Here is a 17,693-nt window from a genome sequence, read left to right as displayed (position 1 = left end):
ACGCTAAGTAATATATTTGGCCTTTAGGCGGCAGTAGTGAGAAAGAGTGTTTCTTTTTCCTACAACCAACAAACTGCAGTCAAATGACCTGCGTGGCTTTAGCAGATCTACAAACCATGCGTGATGCCGTCTTGTCTTATGTTGATCCATAGATATGCTTTGGAGATCAGTATAGTCTGTTAGGACAGGAAAAGCTGTTTGGAGAACTGAGCGTTTACTGCCTGCCTGCGCCAATAGTGGCTACGTGTAATTCTAGGGGAAAATGGCAGATAGAAAGAATAATAATGTTCCCAACACCAGTGCAAATTTACTGTTCAGCGCCGCTCCGGAGTTTAACTTCAATCTGCCTTTCATGCCAGTGAGTCAGGCCACTGGTCCGGCGGTGTTGTCAGGAGGTGAGATGAAATGCAGACTGGGGAAATGTCTAAACATTAGCGGTGTCGTGAGCAGCCTAAGCTAGCTAGCTAACCCAGTTCCTTTGCTGCTGTCAGCTGTCATTTAGTGTAAAAGACAGAGAAACAGAAAGTGGTGAGGCGACAGTCGGTTGTCAGAGAGGTTAGCCTAATTGATAGTGATGTGTTTTACGTCAGACTGTTCCCTGTCTGGTGTTACATGAAGAGGATGTGCAGCTATTATGATCAAAACATGTTCTGTCTTTAAATTGGCCACATTCTGTCTGCGTTAATTATCAAATTAAAAGTATTTACTGTATGTAATGCCAAATTAGCTGTATTTTTGCTGTGATCTGGGTTGTATCTAAGATGTTTCCACTTTCACACATCCTCAATGTCAGGTGTTTATTGTGAGTGAGTATTGATGCTCTATTATATAAGGCTGAAATGGTTGGTTGATAGTCAATTCATTGTTTAAATACTGTTTAGAATTACTGATTTAAATTAATCTAATGTGAGAAGTTGCTTGTATATTATTGTAAGTCAAATATATTTGGGTTTTGGTTGGACAGAACATGACATTTGAAGATGTCACCTTGGGCTCTGGGACATTTTGATGGCCATATTTCTCTATTTTCTGCATATAATAGATTAAACCTTAAATGTGTCAAGTGTTTTGGATGTCCCTTGCAGAATCACACATACACTACATGTGCTGTTTTGATTTAGTAGATGATTCCACTGATGTTGGAGAAGAAGACAGCTTTCTAGGTCAGACCTCTGGGAATGGTGCAGCCCCCTCTACATTCAACTACTTCTCCAGCCCCGTAACCAGCAGTGACCCGTTTGCAGCCATCGGCCAGTCGCCATGCCCACCGCCGGCTCTGTCAGCAGCCCCGACAACCACAGGCCCGGTTTCTATTCCCAGCAGTGTCAGCATGGCTCCACCACCCCATCCAGGCTCACAAATGAACCCTGCTCCTCCAGCGTTTGGCAATGCAGTTTACCAAAGCCCTATGGGGCGTCACACTCCTCCTCCCCCCACCACAATGACCTCACCACCTCCTCAGATGCAGCCACAGAGTCATAACCCATACCGACACACCCCCACCAGCAGCAGAGCCAGTCCGTATATTCCAGCGCCAGAGGTGCTGGCACAAACACACACACCTCAGCAGAATCCATACTCTTTCAGCTCTCCGCCACAGACATTCCCGCTGTCAGGAGGACCCACATTCACAAAGGTAGACATAAGCTAATCAGTGACTGTATCGGATTAGTTTGTCAGGTACTTGATTAACTCATTAAGTTAATGAACAGACTGTTAGGAGCACCAGATCCATTCCCCAAAAAGCCATCATCATTAGTAAAGAGGATGTTATAATCAAGTTTTTTTTCTTCTTTCTTTAGCCTCCTCCCACACAGATTCAAGCGCCTCCACCTACAGCCACCACTGTTGGAGGAGTGATAGTTCCTGCTGGTCCCATGATGCCATACAACTACAATGTCTATGAGCCTGTTCAGCCTCACTGGTTCTACTGCAAGCAAGTGGAATCAAAGAGTGTCTGGCTTCCTTTCAGTATCATTGACTCCCTCCAGCTAGAGGAGACATATAACTCAGGTGCGGTGACACGTTTCTCTCCAGAGAAATCCGAAACATCTGGCCCTGGCAGTCTTGGTGCTCTCACGGCTCAATTAAACTGTGATCTGTTCTAACGTCGTTGTGGGCTTTTTGTTCTTCCAGTTCAACCAGACCCAGAAAATGTGATCATACGGACAGATGGAGGGCGTTACGATGTGCAGCTCTATGACCGCATGCGGACTGCAGTGTACTGGGAAGAGGAGCCTACGGAGGTCCGGCGCTGCACTTGGTTCTACAAAGGGGATACGGATAGTCGCTTTATTCCTTACTCTGAGGAGTTTAGCGACAAGCTGGAGGTTTGTCTCACTACTACATTTGATCAGAAACAGATGTGTTGATAAAAAGTCTTGCATCTTTTTTGTTACATTGCCACTTCCAGTCAAACATCTACTTTTCATCCATATCTAGTTTCATCAACTCTAGTGTGCAATTTTTGTATTGTAAATCACTGTATATACTTATACAGTATGTCTTTAACTTCAGGCAGAATATAAGAAAGCCGTGTCTACCAACCAGTGGCACCGTAGACTAGAGTTCCCATCAGGAGAGACCATTGTCATGCACAATCCAAAGGTAAACCCCTTGTCTGATTAGTGTTAAGTGTTGAACTTGATTAAAACTGTTAGTTTGATCTGATGAGTTCTGTTTGCATCCATAGGTGATTGTGCAGTTTCAGGCCTCCTCCATGCCGGATGAGTGGGGCACAACTTCGGACGGGCAGACGAGGCCCAGAGTGGTGAAGAGAGGGATTGATGATGACCATGATGAAGTGCCGGATGGTAGTCAAGTTCCTCTGTACCAAAGTTAATTTAATCGAAGTGTAGGCACTTGCTAGCCTGGGAAAACCTTGACGAACTTCCGGCAAATTTGAGATTAGCTCTGCAAGTCAGTCTGGCCAAGAGCCCATTCAAGCCCATTTCCAATTTTTCCAAATCGAGGCACCAATCACAACCGTTGAGGCGGGCTTTACACGATGATAGTGCAGCGTCGGCGAGCAGCTTTTTGTTTACATTCAACATGACGGCCACCGAAGCGCAGCAACCCGTTGATGCCGCTGTCGCTTCTACATCACCCGGCTGGTCTGATTGGTTGAAGGTCTATCCAGTTGCGTCCAGAGGCATTTGAACAGTCTCCGTTGGTGACACCCCTTTGGAAATGGGCTGTGAATGAAGCTTGCCCAGACCCACTCTCAGTTACAACTGAGAAGGGTCTGGTGTCAACCAGGCTAGGCACTTATGGAAAGAAAACATAAAACTCAATTTGTTCTATGTCATTTAGACCCCTTATGTAAATGGCAATAAACTATAAGCTCATTGATCCAAAGAGAAAGCTTTTCTACAAGTATTCTTTGAAAAATAGATTGTCAGCACACTGTAAAGTGAGATGAGGCATTTCAAAAGACATTAGAGGAAATGCCAGCCATCAATCGGTTTTATGAGGGACAGTTAAATCAGATTTAACTGTCAGATGCATTTTAATACCTGAACTAAATTTAGCAGAGTTCAGATTTTAGGTGCATGTTGAGACGTGAACAGGACAATAATATACTTAGTAGATCAGCAAGTAAAGTGTAATTCAACATTTCCATCCTGTGCATCTTTTCCAGGTGAGCTCCCACAGGTGGATCATCTGGTGTTCATGGTTCATGGAATCGGTCCTGTGTGTGACCTGAGGTTTAGGAGCATGGTTGAGTGTGGTGAGTACCATCAAGCCGCTTTGCCAGTATTGGTTTACCCTCCACGATTTATGAAATGAACTGCACAAACCCTTGTGCTTTCAGTGGACGACTTCCGCAGTGTGTCACTGAAGCTGCTGCACAGTCACTTTAAGAAGTCGCTGGATGAGCAAACCATCAGCAGAGTGGAGTTCCTCCCTGTCCAGTGGCACACGGCTCTACATGGAGATGCCACAGGGGTGGACAGGTGAGGAGAGGCAGGTTGACACTGACTGTGGAAGTTTTTGTCAAACTCAACATTGCAAATACACGTCAATTACTAATGTGGCAATGTCAGTGTATGCACGGAGGCATCCAAAGTCAGTTATCCAATAATTGTACAGACTGGACTTATTATGTTGAAATTTTTTTTTTAGTCAACAAATGCTATAAAAAGACCAAACCCAACAATGCATGTGTATGTCTCTCAATACTCTGACTTTCCTACCCTCTGTCTGTGGCACTCAGCCCCAATTGCATTTATTTCCATTAAACATGTACATCTTTAAATACACAAATCTATAGTTTCAGTTTTAAAAAAAGACTCAGTAATTTCTGGCCACTGTAATTTTTCGCCAACACTACAGAAACAGAAAATGTGTGTGTATTTGCTGGGACTATTTTCAGCTGCGGATTAATACTTATCTGGTGCTCTTGTGACGCAGCAGCAGGACAGTGTTTGTGGTTTGACTCAAACTACTGTGTGTGTGTGTGTGTGTGTGTGTGTGTGTGTGTGTGTTCGAACATGTCACCCAGAGCAACAGTGGCTCATTGATGTGTGTTAATAGTTTTTGGACAACACTGGAGCTGTATGGCACAGAGGTATAAAATAAATTACACTTTGCCCACACAAAGAATACTTATTAATTCTGGTAATTTTTAGTGGGATTTGTTAACAATAAGAAAAACCTAGAATATCACCTGACTTATCTTTTTAAGAGACTTTTTTTAGCTTAATTTCTAATTTCTCTTTGTAGGAGGATCAAGAAGATTACGTTGCCCAGCACTGGACGTTTACGTCACTTTACAAACGAGACTTTGTTAGATGTGCTTTTCTACAACAGTCCCACTTACTGCCAGACCATCATGGACACAGTTGCCAACGAGATCAACAGACTTTATGCCCTGTTCATGACGAGGAACCCAGACTACAGAGGAGGCACATCAGTGGCCGGACACAGCTTAGGTAATAGACCAGTTGATTATTTGCTTCTACGCCACTGGCTTTGTTCTTTTCTTCTTTTTTTCTTGTATTTTGAACATACAGAACAGACAAATACAATTGAACAAGAACAACAGCGTTGAGCTATCATTTTCTTGGTTGCGGTTGAGCCGGCTAGCCAAATTTTCTTCTGTCTCCCAAGCAGGTGTAATTTAGAGTCGTCATTAAGTAACAAAACAATCGGGTCAGTAGGAATTCAACATCCTATCACATCAGATGTTATTGATGTTGTTTTATTCCAAAACTCATGCACCTGTTCACACTCCCAGACCATGTGCAGATAAGTTCCAGGTTGTTCAGGTTGACAGAATGTGCGATAGGGAGTGGGGGCTTTGTTCTTTTCTTTTTGTTTTAAACCTAGATTGTGTCTCTTCGTTGTACTTGCAGGTTCCCTGATTCTCTTTGACCTGTTGTCAAATCAGAAGAATGGCTCTCCTGCACTGGCCATGCCAATCATACCCGCTGCTAATGGACAGACCAAACAGGTCATACACCAGTTAATTGAACATATATGGCAACATGTCCATCTATTATCCTGCTAATCAGTTGAAAAACATCAGATTTTGCAACTAAAACACAGTGTATTGATTTCCCCAGTGAAGGTGATGCATGTAGTAATTGATCATACATGTTTTTAGTTCTGGCTGTGTGTGCATAATGGATAATTTCGAAATAATGTTGCAATATATTAATTGTAAATTAATTGTGCCCCTCACATCAGGTGGCAGGGAATACACAGGGAAATAATGCCGCCCCCCCTCCAGCTGTGGAAGAGGAGCCTAAAGAAGATGGGGAGGAGTTTGAAGATCTTTCTGCCATGCTGGAACATCTGGGCTTGTCTGAGTACAAGAGTACCTTTGATGAGGAGAAGATTGACATAGAATCTTTTGTAAGAATAAAAGCCTCCTTTGCTTGTTATAATGTTAAAAGCGTTACCTTAAATAAGACAGAAGTATTACAGAAGGGTATGTAAAGTGTGAGAAATAGATGTGGTTAAAGCTTTAGTGCCTAACTTTTTTTGATAATAATGAACGTCTGTTACATTCCATCCATTGCTTCACAAAACACTCTTTGTATTTCTCAGCATGGCTATGTTTAGAACATGGTGTCATCCGGTGACTTTCGTGCACAGAAACTGGAGTGAAGATAATTACCTCTGCTGAAGAGTCCATCATGTTTTTTAATCCTCCTCCTTGGCTACTTGCAACTGTGTGGAGGAGGGGTGGGGGCTGTATCATGTGGATGCAACAACAGTGGTGCTGTCATTAATTAGAATTCCTCATGGGGGCGACAGAAACTACTCACTATAGCTTTAAGGTCATGGAGGGACATTTTAAATGCTGAGCTCTGGCTTTTGATGTCATATTTCACATCATCATAATTTTTTACAAGATGGTGGTGGCTGTTTCACGTTGTCCCTTTCCCACTCTGCTCTTTCAGCTCATGTGCACAATCGAGGACCTGAAAGAGATGGGAATCCCTCTGGGTCCCCGGAAAAAAATCAGCAAGTTTGTCAAAGAGAGAGTGAATAAGCAGGTACGTTTAGTCTCCTGAGCACCTGTGAGACTTTGCAAATCAATGGTGATGCTCAACACACTCTTTGTGTCTCTGTCTTGGATTCATGTGCGCAGACTGCACAACAGGCTGCACAACAGGCCGCCCAGGAGAAGAAAGCAGAGGACTGTCAGGTTGCAGCGCCCCCACCAGCAGCTGCAGCTCCTCCTGATCCCTCTGTGAAGAAGCTCCCAGTGGGCAACTCCGTCTCCATCCACGTCGACTACAATTACTTTGAAGTTGGCACTGGACAGGTAAAATGTGACTTGTAAACACAATGAGGGACAGTGTTAAAGCTGATTCTGAATTTTGACTTGACCTTTTAATAATGACTTTCTTAACGTTTTGTTCTGCAGGTGTCAGTGGTCTACCACGCTCTGGACTTTGAGCCGATGAACTTCTTTGCGTTGGGTTCTCCAATCGGCATGTTCCTGACGGTCCGAGGACTGGAAAAGATTGACGAGATGTACCAGCTGCCCACGTGCAAGCGATTCTTTAATATTTACCATCCGGTATGCAGCTCTTCCAAACCTGTATATACCCTGAAGGAATTACTGCTAATTAAGCTACAGATGCTCAAGTTATGCTCTGTTATTTGCCTACTTGAGTTGTAGCACGCTTTTATTGTTTTTAATTGCAAGTCTGTACATATTATTAGTGTGCAAAGGCATCCGCTATAATTCCTAAAATTAGTCTTTTTCACATTAGTGTTACATCTTTTATATTGTCACAGAAACATAGTCATTTCCCTTTAACCCTACTTGCCCACACATTAGTATTAAAAAATACAAACTAAGAGGCTAAATGTATAATCAAAATGGGATGAAAGCAATGAAGCTAAGTCACTTTATGCATTACTATCTGATGGCTTCATTAATGACTCGTTTTCTTCCAGTTGGACCCAGTGGCATACAGGATTGAGCCCATGATAATACCAGACATGGACTTTAAGCCTGTCTTGATCCCGCATCACAAAGGGAGGAAGAGGCTTCATCTTGGTACGGTACTCGCTCATTATTTTCTCGTACATTTCTGCCAGCTAACTAGACCACTGCTGGTGTTTTACTGTTGCTATAAAGCAAACTGAAGTATGTCATACGTCCTGGCACAGTTCCATGTCTTCATAAGACCCTAAACTGAGTTGTTTTAGTGTGACTGCATGATGGGGTCCTCAGTTCAGACTTCTCTGTCCCCTTATGGGTGGAGTGCTATGATTTGTGTGGTGGGAAAAAAAAAAGTCTCTATTCTTACATTAAACGTGCTATGGAAAAATAAAATTTAAAAACAGACTGGACAGTAATTTTCTCTTGCTTTTGCAGAAAAGTGTGAGCTGAAGATCAAAATGAAATAGTAGCTAAGAGGACGATGTGGACAATTGGTCTTGATTTCTTTTAATTTAGAAATAGAATTAATTGGTCAATTAAAAGGTGCCCTACGCGATGTCATGTGTTTTTCTTAGGCTACAACATTTTTTGTCACATACAGCAAACATCTCCTCACTATCTGCTAGCTGCTTGTCCCCTGAACACACCGTAAAAAAAAACAGTCTCTGTAGACAGCCCAGGCTCCACAAACGGCAACAAAAAAAAACTGCGCCAACCTGCACCACCAAACATAACAAACAGTGTTCCAGCCAATAACTGACAAGAAGGATTTGGGGGTGGGGGTAGGGGGGTTAGTGCGCGGAAGGGAGGGGGAGGGGACGGGATGAGGGGGAGGGAGGGGCGAGCTAGCCTCCGTTTTGTTTGACAATGCTTTGAACGTCAACAAGAAGTGACGTCACCCAACATCGCTTAGAGCACCTTTAAAATAAATAGGTTTGTTTATTTTTCTCTGTTGATATGAATTGGAATGCCAATAGGTCTAATTAAAACAACTTGTATCAATCATGTGAAGTGTTTTCGTGCAGATTGATTAACGGATCTCTTTGTGTTTCAGAGCTGAAGGAGAGTCTTACCAGGATGGGCTCTGACCTGAAGCACGGGTTTATCAGCTCCCTGAGGAGCGCCTGGCAGACGCTCAACGATTTCGCTCGCGCTCACACCTCGTCTGCCCTTCTTCAGGCTGAGCTGGCCATGGTAGCCAATCAGATCGAAGAACAGGAGAAGCAAGAGCACGAGGGTTAGCGTCTCCGATTTTTTGACTCCTCAATGAAATTAGTTCTTTCTTGTGAGGCATTTCTAACTCCATTCTGGTTCCTCACAGAGCATAAGCTGCCAGAGAGCCCTGAGCCACCAAAAGAGGAGGAGCCTCAGGTGAAGGTCGGGATGCTGAACGGAGGAAATCGCATCGACTACGTCCTGCAGGAGAAGCCCATCGAGAGTTTCAACGAGTACCTGTTTGCCCTCCAGAGTCATCTCTGCTACTGGTACAGAGAACTCCATTTCATCCACCGCACGTTCACATGTTCACTATGAAGCTGGCCATTCAGTCCCTCCACCAATTTGCAATTGCAACAAGAGCTGACACAATTAGTCCATTAATCAATTAGTTGATCAATAGAAAATGAATCGGATAACATAACTTATGGTTCCAGCTTCCATTTCTCTCAACACTGAGTGGGGTGTTTGTCACAGTAGGAAAAACACAGGTTTGAATAATCAAATGAATGATGAAATTCTATTATAAATATAAAATTCTATTTATCTGCACTGTAACATTTATCATTGTATTTTGTCTTATTCTATTCTAGTTTATCTTGGTTTATTTTCTATTCTCTTTAATTACTTTTTATACGTTTTTAAAAGTTTTATGTAAACCGCTTTGAATTGCCTTGTGGCTAAAATGTGCTAAATAATTATTATTTGCTTTGGTTTCAGGGTCCTGGTATTGTGAATGCTGGCTCACTGTCGCACACACGACTTAATCAGACACTTGAGTGGCACAGAGCTATTGTTTATCTGTGCTTTCCCTACTATAACTTCCACTCCACTATATGAAAAAGGCCTATACCAGGGCCCTGAAACCGAAGCAGCTAAATAGAATTCAGCCATCAGCCTCTTTCCGACCAAGTAGTTACAGGAACGTAGTTATAGGAACAGTCCACTTCTAAACAGTTCTACTAACTACTCACCCCCAAAACCTGGTTTTTCCATTTGCATTCACACTGGCCAAGTGGCCATAGGAACTGACCTTTTGTTATTATAACACAGCCATCTAACCACCACTATGCGGTAAAGGGAAAAGACCCTGCCCTGAAGTAGGAGCTGAAAGAGTTACAGGAACTGTGGCCAGAGGAACTTAATAATCACCAAATTGGTCCAGTCAGAACACGAGAAAAAAAAAAAGGGTTCTAGGAACTGCAAAAATCCCTCCGGTCGGAAAGCGGCTATAAGCCTGGCTTATTAACACGTGCTTTTCCTACTGTGACATGTCCTCCAGGCCTGTAGCTCAAACACTGTGAGTGACCCGTTGAAGATGTAGGTAAACCCTTTTATATTAACACTTGTGTTGTTTTGTAGGCAATCTGAAGACACAGCTCTGCTTATTCTGAAAGAGATCTACAGGACCATGGGGATCCATCCAGAACATCTAGCACATTGATAAATGAAGTATCGGAGATGAAAATAAGCCTGAAACTTTCCCATTTGGTTTATTTTACGTCAGTTTTCGTGAATTTTGATTTGATTTGATTCTTTTTCTATTCATGTAGTTTATTGTATACAGATGAATAATACAATTGTATTATGCCATTTGTCTTAAATTAAGAAACATACAAATGAGCTTGTAGATTCAAAGACACTTGACATGTTTGATATTACATTTTTATAGTATAAATTATATAACTAAGTTTACTCTATGTATCATAAATAACAAACAAATGCTAACATCAGAAATGACTGACTTAGCAGCAGTTAATGCAGCCTTCTGTAAGTTTTATTTAAAAGCCAAAATTTCAAAATAAATCATTTCCTTGCATGGGTTCTTTCTGTTTGAATTGTTGTAAATTCTTGAATGTAACATTTCTCTGGCAGGGCGAGGACACTGTAAGACTATCTACAAAAAGCTGTAATATTAGCAAAGACATTGAATAAAAAATTATTACAGGATGAGATGCAAGAATAACCTGCTTCGTTCTGACAGCGGTACTGTGACATCACACCTCTGACCTCTGTGACTGAGCTGTTCAACTGTCGCATCCTCTCATTATGAGATGGAATAAAAAAAAAAAAAAAAACATTTCATGTCACGTTTAGCGTGTAGGCACGTACGACAAAAGTATTCAACTCACAAGTGTAAAACTAAGAAATATTAGAAAAATATTTACAAGCGTGGGCTGTAACATTCAAACTCAGTTCAGTATTAGGAATCATAATGTGAGTCATTCTCACTGGGCAGAAATGACAAATCTTAATAATGTAATAGAATGTTTTTAGACAATAACACTGGTCCACATAGACCTAATATATAGCACTGCATGCTCCTGGCTCTTAACTATTTAACATGCTTCTCTGTTAAACTGATCACTTGGAAGCTGTCATCAGCAAAGGAAGATAGTGACTGATTGTCACATTAAACACAAAAAAAATTCCCTTTTTTTTTTTAAACCACGTTGCCAGTCTGTAACAACCGATAAATATAATACTAACAGAACGGTCTTGGTTTTTGTGCTGTCAACTTGCATTTTTTAACCTCCATTTTAACAAAGTGCACCTTCTTATATTTCCTTTTGTCGATAGTAAATAAATAGTTGGACTGGTTAGCTTTTAGTTAACTGATTTCTTTTTGTTAAAAGGCCCCTCTACGCATCAACAGCTGCTTGCATTTGCTCGTTTGGTATTTTTTAGGGATGCAGAAAATCACATTGGCACATGGCTATGGTCACATTGAGCAGTGAAATGTAGTTAAGCAGAAGAGAAGGTATAAATGGAGTATAAACGGGTTGCTCATGTCATGTGCTGTGTGTTATTGAAGCAGGTAGGATGGCTTAATGACAAGTTAGGTTTTCCAAATAGCGGCATGCTTACTGAATTGATTCCGATACGTAACATATATGATTGTTTATCTGTGTTTTATACTGCTGTTGTACCATGTTGTGAAATTTCACATCAATCAATGTTTGTTTTTGTACATTCATTTGTCTACAGCTGTGCAGTGAAATGCAGAAAGATCCATGTAAACGTGTCTTTTGCTGTAGTGCGATAATAAGTCAGCACCTCGCAGTCTTAACGTTGGAATGGTGATGGGTATATGTAGAGGCTTGCTCAGTCCTCGGTTTTGCTCTGAGTCTTGAAGGCCTGCTTGCGGAGGTGAGCCTCGATCTCGTCACGGAAAACCAGCATGCCCAGGTGAGAGTGGGAGGCCTCGTTCATGGCTTTGGACTGGATGCACATGCGGTACTGCTCCGGCGTCAGCTCGTCTGCACACTGCTTCTCGTGCCACAGGTGGAAGAGACCGGACACTGGCGTCCGAATCACTATCACTTCGCTCCTCAGATACTTCCTGTACAAGTGGACGTCTTCCACGCCCCAGCCTTTGACTTCAAGATCAAACCCACCTGGAGGAGTAAAATCCATTTGCAAGTCAGTTGGTCAACATTAGCAGCTGTTTGAGTACATTAAATATGAAATCACATGAAGTGATCAGTGCTTACCGATATTTAGGAAATCAGAACGATACTGACACGTCATCCCAAAGCCAAAATCTCTCCAGAATCCAGCATCTTTTTTGTGAATCTATTTGATAAAAGACATTTATTACAATAAACAGGGGAACACCCCTGTATTCATTAAACTAAAATTACTCGTGTAAGGTTCTTTTCCACTCAAAAATGTGTTTTGCTTATTGTTCACTTCTCTCGAATGTTTGAGCTTCACTGTGCAGAGTTTGACACTAGAAGGCTGTTTTCACAACCATCTGCAGGGGGAGGAACGTTTCTCTGGGTTCACCTTTAATCAGAGTTCAAGATGTGAACGTACAAGATGATTTCATGACATCCCAACTAGCTTGGAAGCCAATCACGGTTCAGTGTGCAACTTACTCAAGTGTGATGTGGAAACCTAAACCTCCAGTGCACATGTGGTGCGAATGAAACATATTGCATCCAGTAGTTAAACGTTTGCTATGAACAGTATTTGCATATTCAGATATTGTGGATTTTTCAATTTGGGTAAGAAGTAGATACAGTTTTAAGAACTTCTAAAAAAAAGGTAGTTGAACTTCTTTTGTGGACAATCCATGTTACATGCAAGTTATCATTCCAAGACTGTTTTTTTAGGTCTCAAAAAATGTGTGGAGGGGATCTTTAAATAACGTAGATTTAAATCATCTTTCTACAAATACTACTTAGAGATAAATGTGAGGTCCTTACCAGTTGGAGTTCAGTAGGTGGAGCCAGCTCCAAATTTCCATAGACTATGGCGGGATTGTACAGACTGAACACCACTGGATAGAAGACTTTCTTATCTACAAAACAAAGAGTCAAGTATGACTTATATGGTGTATTTAGTGACAAGTCTACCTGCAAATAAAGCTCAAAACGACAAATGACAAAATGATTCTCAGCAATAATATGCAAACCTACTGGGAGCGGCGTGGAGACGACAGGTGTTAAGGAACTCGAGTGTGAAATGGATGTCGACATCACAAAAAAACATTAAGACGTCGCCTTTCTTCCAGGCGTGGGCTCCGATATCCAGACCCCGACCTCGGGAAAACTCCTCGTCCACTGGGATCAGAGTGTAATTGGAGAAGCTCTCCTCGCTGAAAACAACAAATGTGGTAGATTTCAATTTCCACAACACAGTAGTACCCCGAAACTAACGCGAGCATATCAAAAGCCATTTCTCAGTCAAAGGACAAACCTTGACATTTTTTCCAAAGATGATTTCACCTCCTGTAGGCCTTCCGGCCCAAAATACACCACCGTGAGATGTATTCGTCTGTCCTGCTGTATGCACACCTCCCTAAAAACATATGATTTTTTTTTTTTATTTATTACAAGAACAGGTTGTACTTGATTGCACAACAATGATTAAAACTGGGCCATTGTGTCTACTATATGCAAATTTGAAGTGAACATGCTGGATTATGTCTAACAGACAGAGACTGTTTCTGATTCATTCTCACCTGAAGTTGTGCAAGAACTGTGAGAAAGTTTCTATTCTGCCCGCCAGCGGCACAATGATGTTAATAATCATTGCTGATGTTTCTACAGATGTGCTCCTGACTTTCATTAAGGGACCAAAAGGTCTGAAGAGCGTGACATGGCGGAAGCTGCTGGAATCCTCTTTGGCGAAGAAGAGTTCGTAAAGTGTCCCTTTGTCTCGCTCGGTCCTGTACAGTCCTGTGAAATATGAAAAACAATGCTATACTGAGACAACACATCAGTTACAGTGATCATTCGTCAGTCCGATGTCGGGTGGTGTAGATCTTACCTTCCGTAAAGTGACCCTCTGTGTAGGTTTGTCTCTGCATGGGCATGTCTTCCTCCACGCCGTCCTCCTCATCAGGGTTGTTGATGATGTCCAGCGCAGCCTCCACGACCTCCACCAGCTCGTCCCTGCGGTCTTTGCGGACAGGTTTCTCCTCTGGGTGCCGCGTCAGCCCCATCTCCAGCTGGTATACCTTGGATGAGGTGAAACTCTCGAAGGGCACCAGGGCATACTCGCTGGGGAGGCGTGCCCCCGTGTTGACCTCAGCCTTGTCGATCTGGGAGTGCAGGTACTCCAGCAGATCTCCCGGCTCTTGGTCTTTAGTCTCGGCCAGGCCCTGCACCCCAGGGAGCTCCTTCTTGTCCTGCAGGACCTTTAGCTTCTCACCCATTTCCTGCAGCTCCTGCTTGAGCTGGGCAATCTGGCGCTTGAGACTGGCAGCGCGGTTTAGGTGGCGCTCCTCCTGTTCCTGCAGCAGGGCCTGGTAGTACTCCTTCCCGTAGATCTCCCCTGCTAGGCCGGGCAGCACCAGGCTGACGTCTGCTGGAGGGGTGCACTCCAGCAGGTATGCAAACAGCAGCAGCACCAGCAGCAGGAACAAGCCCAGAAAGAGCCAGCGGACCCGGCCCTGGAGCGGCAACCCCCGCCTGGGCATTACGCTCACATACAAGCTATAGCTGGCAAGTCTGCATTCCCTTTCCCCTCTGATCACATTACCTACAATGTGCTTCTGCACACCATCGTAGAGGTTTGGAAGGGCCTTTATGTCATTTTACTGGGAAGGTCCTGTTTCCTGGCTCCAACCTATCAGTATCTTCTTACATCTGTCCTGTGTACATCCATGAGATAATCACCTAGGTAAAAAAAAAAAAAAAATCACAGAAATCCACAATAAGACAACAAATCTTACTTACTATACAGGGAGCCACTTGTAAATACTTTTAAATAAACAGTATAACACGTGATAATACAACAATGTATTACCATTCAAGCGAGCTTAGAAATGAACCAGCCTGCCAGTAACAATTTCATTCAGTCAATGAATAAAACATTTTTTTCTGTAACAACGTCTTCAATGTGTCCAACTTATTTTAAGATTTTACACTCTAAAGATGTCATTATTTAAACCTGAATGAACAGGAGGAATTAGCTACACCTGGAGAGCTAGTACACGGTTTAGCTCTCAGCTGAACAACAGCACAGAGGAAAACTGGTGGGCGAGCTCAACAGCAAGCTACTTAACACAGACTTCCGGTTTAATCGCTTCCTTTTCAAAATAAGAGCACGACACTCAACTGTAGATGCCAAGAGGCCCCTTGTGGAATAAAAGGATCCAACATGGAAACAAAATATATAAAACAGCCTAAGTATTCAAGGTTTTTTTCCCCCCTGATGTGTGAAGGAATCTCATACAAGGCCAGCCACTCTCAAGTCTTAGTATCTAGCCTTGTGGATTCTTTGCACCTCATCTTATCCACCACATACCACGCACAATTGTTTCTTGAAGGTCACACAGACAAACTTTTACAGCTCCAGCACTCAGCACACAAAGTCATGTTGTTTTTCTATCCTGACACTCGTGGTCTTCACAGGGCCTCACAGGTGTAAATTAGGTTCAAGACGGCTATAATGAAAACCAGCAGGGATCTGAGTCCAAAGGACTGAAGCTGGAAACCACTCCTCTAATATTTGAAAAAAAAAAAATCTAACCATTTCTTTGTAGCTTGAAAGAAAAGATGATAGAGGTTTTAACCAGTCAAAAAAAAGGAACCAATAACAAACACTGTACAGTGAGAATTGCTTGTTGGGCTATTTTTATGCAGAATTTAACAGACCTCATTCACAACTCTAAAAAGGAAGTCATATTTTTTGCAAGATATGTGCCCCAAAGTACAGTCGTCCTTCCAGAGACAGACACTGGAGTGTTCAGTTGAATTCAATTAATGAGAGAAACAAAGCACATGGAATGTCACGTCCATACTGAACTTCTTCCGGAGGATTTCTGCGTTGTTATGTCAATGACATTAAACATTGAGCTTAAAGCCAAACATATCACTGGTAAGATCCAGTGGTGTAGTCTACGTGATACGCAGGTATACGCAGTATACCCACTAAGAAAGCTCCAGGATGTCCATATACCCATTTAAAAATGCCCAATGACACGCGACAACATACTTTCTATTATATTTTTGATATATTTTGAATTGTCATCTGTGTTCTTTTTCTTCGCATAGGCTAAATAAAAGGTATTTCCACCGTAAATTGGTGCATTAAAGCATATCCAAATGCAACAAAAATGAAGTTGCTGACGCTCAAAACACCCAGACCCCCCACTATGATATGCCACTGCTTCCTCAAAGGCAGATTCTGGCCTATATATATATATATATATATACACACACACACACACACACACACACACACACACACACACAGTACAGTATACCCACTACTATACAATAGACAACACCACTGGTAAGATCTGCTCAATCAACATACACTTAATTGTTACTAAAGATTTACGCTACTTAAACTTAAAGTGGGTTGTGTTTACAAAACGAAACATTCTACCTAATATTTCTCAACAAGTCATTAAGATGTTGTGATCTGATTACTATGTTTTAACAGTTCATCAGTGAGTTTTAATCAATTGAAGTTTTGCATTCAAATTGGGCCTTGCACATATTTTGGCAATGGCAACAAAGGTGCTGTACTGTAACATTGTGGAATATAAGTTGTGTTGTAGCTACAGTCAGCACGCTGCTCTATTAAAGTGTTTGTCCACATTTCAGCACCTTCTGTCCCAAATTGTAATACCAAACACATAGTGTGAACTTACTTTGAAAATCAAAACCGGATATTGACACGGTTCTGTTGCTGGCTTAGCGGTGTTTAGAGCTTCACGTTCACTACGCGTTCGTGTTATTTTCTGTTAACCTGTTAGAGAGCCTGCTCAGCAGTTATACTAGTTTAAAAACAACTACTCACCTAATTCCGTCTTTGTCCATTCCCCCTGTACTCACAGCCGAGGGTTTAGTGTAAACCCAGCAGCAGCTGGCAGCCTGTGTTGCAAAATGCCACGGAGCAAAGAGAAAAGAGTGGGTCACAGTTTACTTCCGGTCAACAACTAACCAATGGGAACTTTGCTAACGAGTGTCGTCATCAAACACGCTCAAGTTCCTTGTTCATAATAATAACGTTTTTATTATTAGTAAAACGTTATTGTTAATAGTTATTTTAAAATGCTAAAGAACTGTCTTTTTATGCCACGTTTTTATTAACGCATGCAGTGTGAACTAACAAAATAAGTTTCTTGTAAATATTAATTACAATATCCATGTAATCATTTAACAGAAGCTACATTATTTAATAGATTTTTTGTCCCTGTTTTGCATTTCTCTGTCCTAACTGGTAAAACAAACCTCTTATCTGTGATGATGCACTATCTGTCAACTCTGAATTGAATTAACACTGAAGTGGGCTCTAACTGGAGACAGATCACTTGCTTAATGTTCCAACATGGGATCTGTTATCATGCATAAAGTAAACCAGGAAATCTTCCCATGATGTTCTATTTTTAGTCATTTTCCATTTCCTTCATTCATTTACATTAAGGGTGGCAGGAGTCTGGAGCCTATCCCAGCACAAATTATGCCGAAATCAATGAGGCACCATGGACAGGTCAACAGTCCGTCACAGAGCTATTTATTTTTTTTGTCTTTTCTGACATATAACGATATAGTGTTTCAGTCACATTTGAGTCAACCAGCTAATTCAGAACTGAGAGTCTCAAATT

General features: G+C 42.0%; 2 protein-coding genes across 3 annotated transcripts; one reads left to right on the top strand and one right to left on the bottom strand.

Moving 5' to 3' along the window:
- Positions 1–128: 128 nt before the first annotated feature.
- Positions 129–10,448, top strand: sec23ip (SEC23 interacting protein). Of its 2 annotated transcripts, none has more exons than XM_078272664.1 (18): positions 129–395; positions 1,122–1,636; positions 1,803–2,013; positions 2,137–2,330; positions 2,518–2,607; positions 2,693–2,813; positions 3,641–3,730; positions 3,815–3,956; positions 4,726–4,934; positions 5,358–5,455; positions 5,692–5,859; positions 6,411–6,506; positions 6,602–6,778; positions 6,881–7,036; positions 7,420–7,522; positions 8,463–8,645; positions 8,730–8,892; positions 9,986–10,448. In XM_078272664.1, the coding sequence occupies exons 1-18, from the start codon at positions 263–265 to the stop codon at positions 10,065–10,067; spliced, it is 2,931 nt and encodes a 976-aa protein (XP_078128790.1). In that variant the 5' UTR covers positions 129–262; the 3' UTR covers positions 10,068–10,448. The 2 variants fall into 2 exon arrangements, with proteins under 2 accessions (XP_078128790.1, XP_078128792.1); XM_078272666.1 differs by having other exon boundaries at positions 130–395; positions 1,125–1,636.
- An 890-nt stretch (positions 10,449–11,338) lies between these two features.
- Positions 11,339–17,011, bottom strand: csgalnact2 (chondroitin sulfate N-acetylgalactosaminyltransferase 2). The gene is made up of 8 exons (XM_078272668.1): positions 16,886–17,011; positions 13,901–14,751; positions 13,593–13,809; positions 13,328–13,429; positions 13,048–13,226; positions 12,835–12,929; positions 12,118–12,199; positions 11,339–12,021 (listed from the first exon to the last, which is right to left on the bottom strand). The coding sequence occupies exons 2-8, from the start codon at positions 14,550–14,552 to the stop codon at positions 11,729–11,731; spliced, it is 1,620 nt and encodes a 539-aa protein (XP_078128794.1). The 5' UTR covers positions 14,553–14,751; positions 16,886–17,011; the 3' UTR covers positions 11,339–11,728.
- Between the last annotated feature and the right edge of the window lie 682 nt (positions 17,012–17,693).

This window comes from Sander vitreus, chromosome 17 (genome assembly GCF_031162955.1).
Source record: "Sander vitreus isolate 19-12246 chromosome 17, sanVit1, whole genome shotgun sequence".
Lineage (NCBI taxonomy): Eukaryota > Metazoa > Chordata > Actinopteri > Perciformes > Percidae > Sander > Sander vitreus.
Note: the sequence above shows the minus strand (reverse complement) of the source record. Positions and strands in the feature narration are given on the sequence as shown.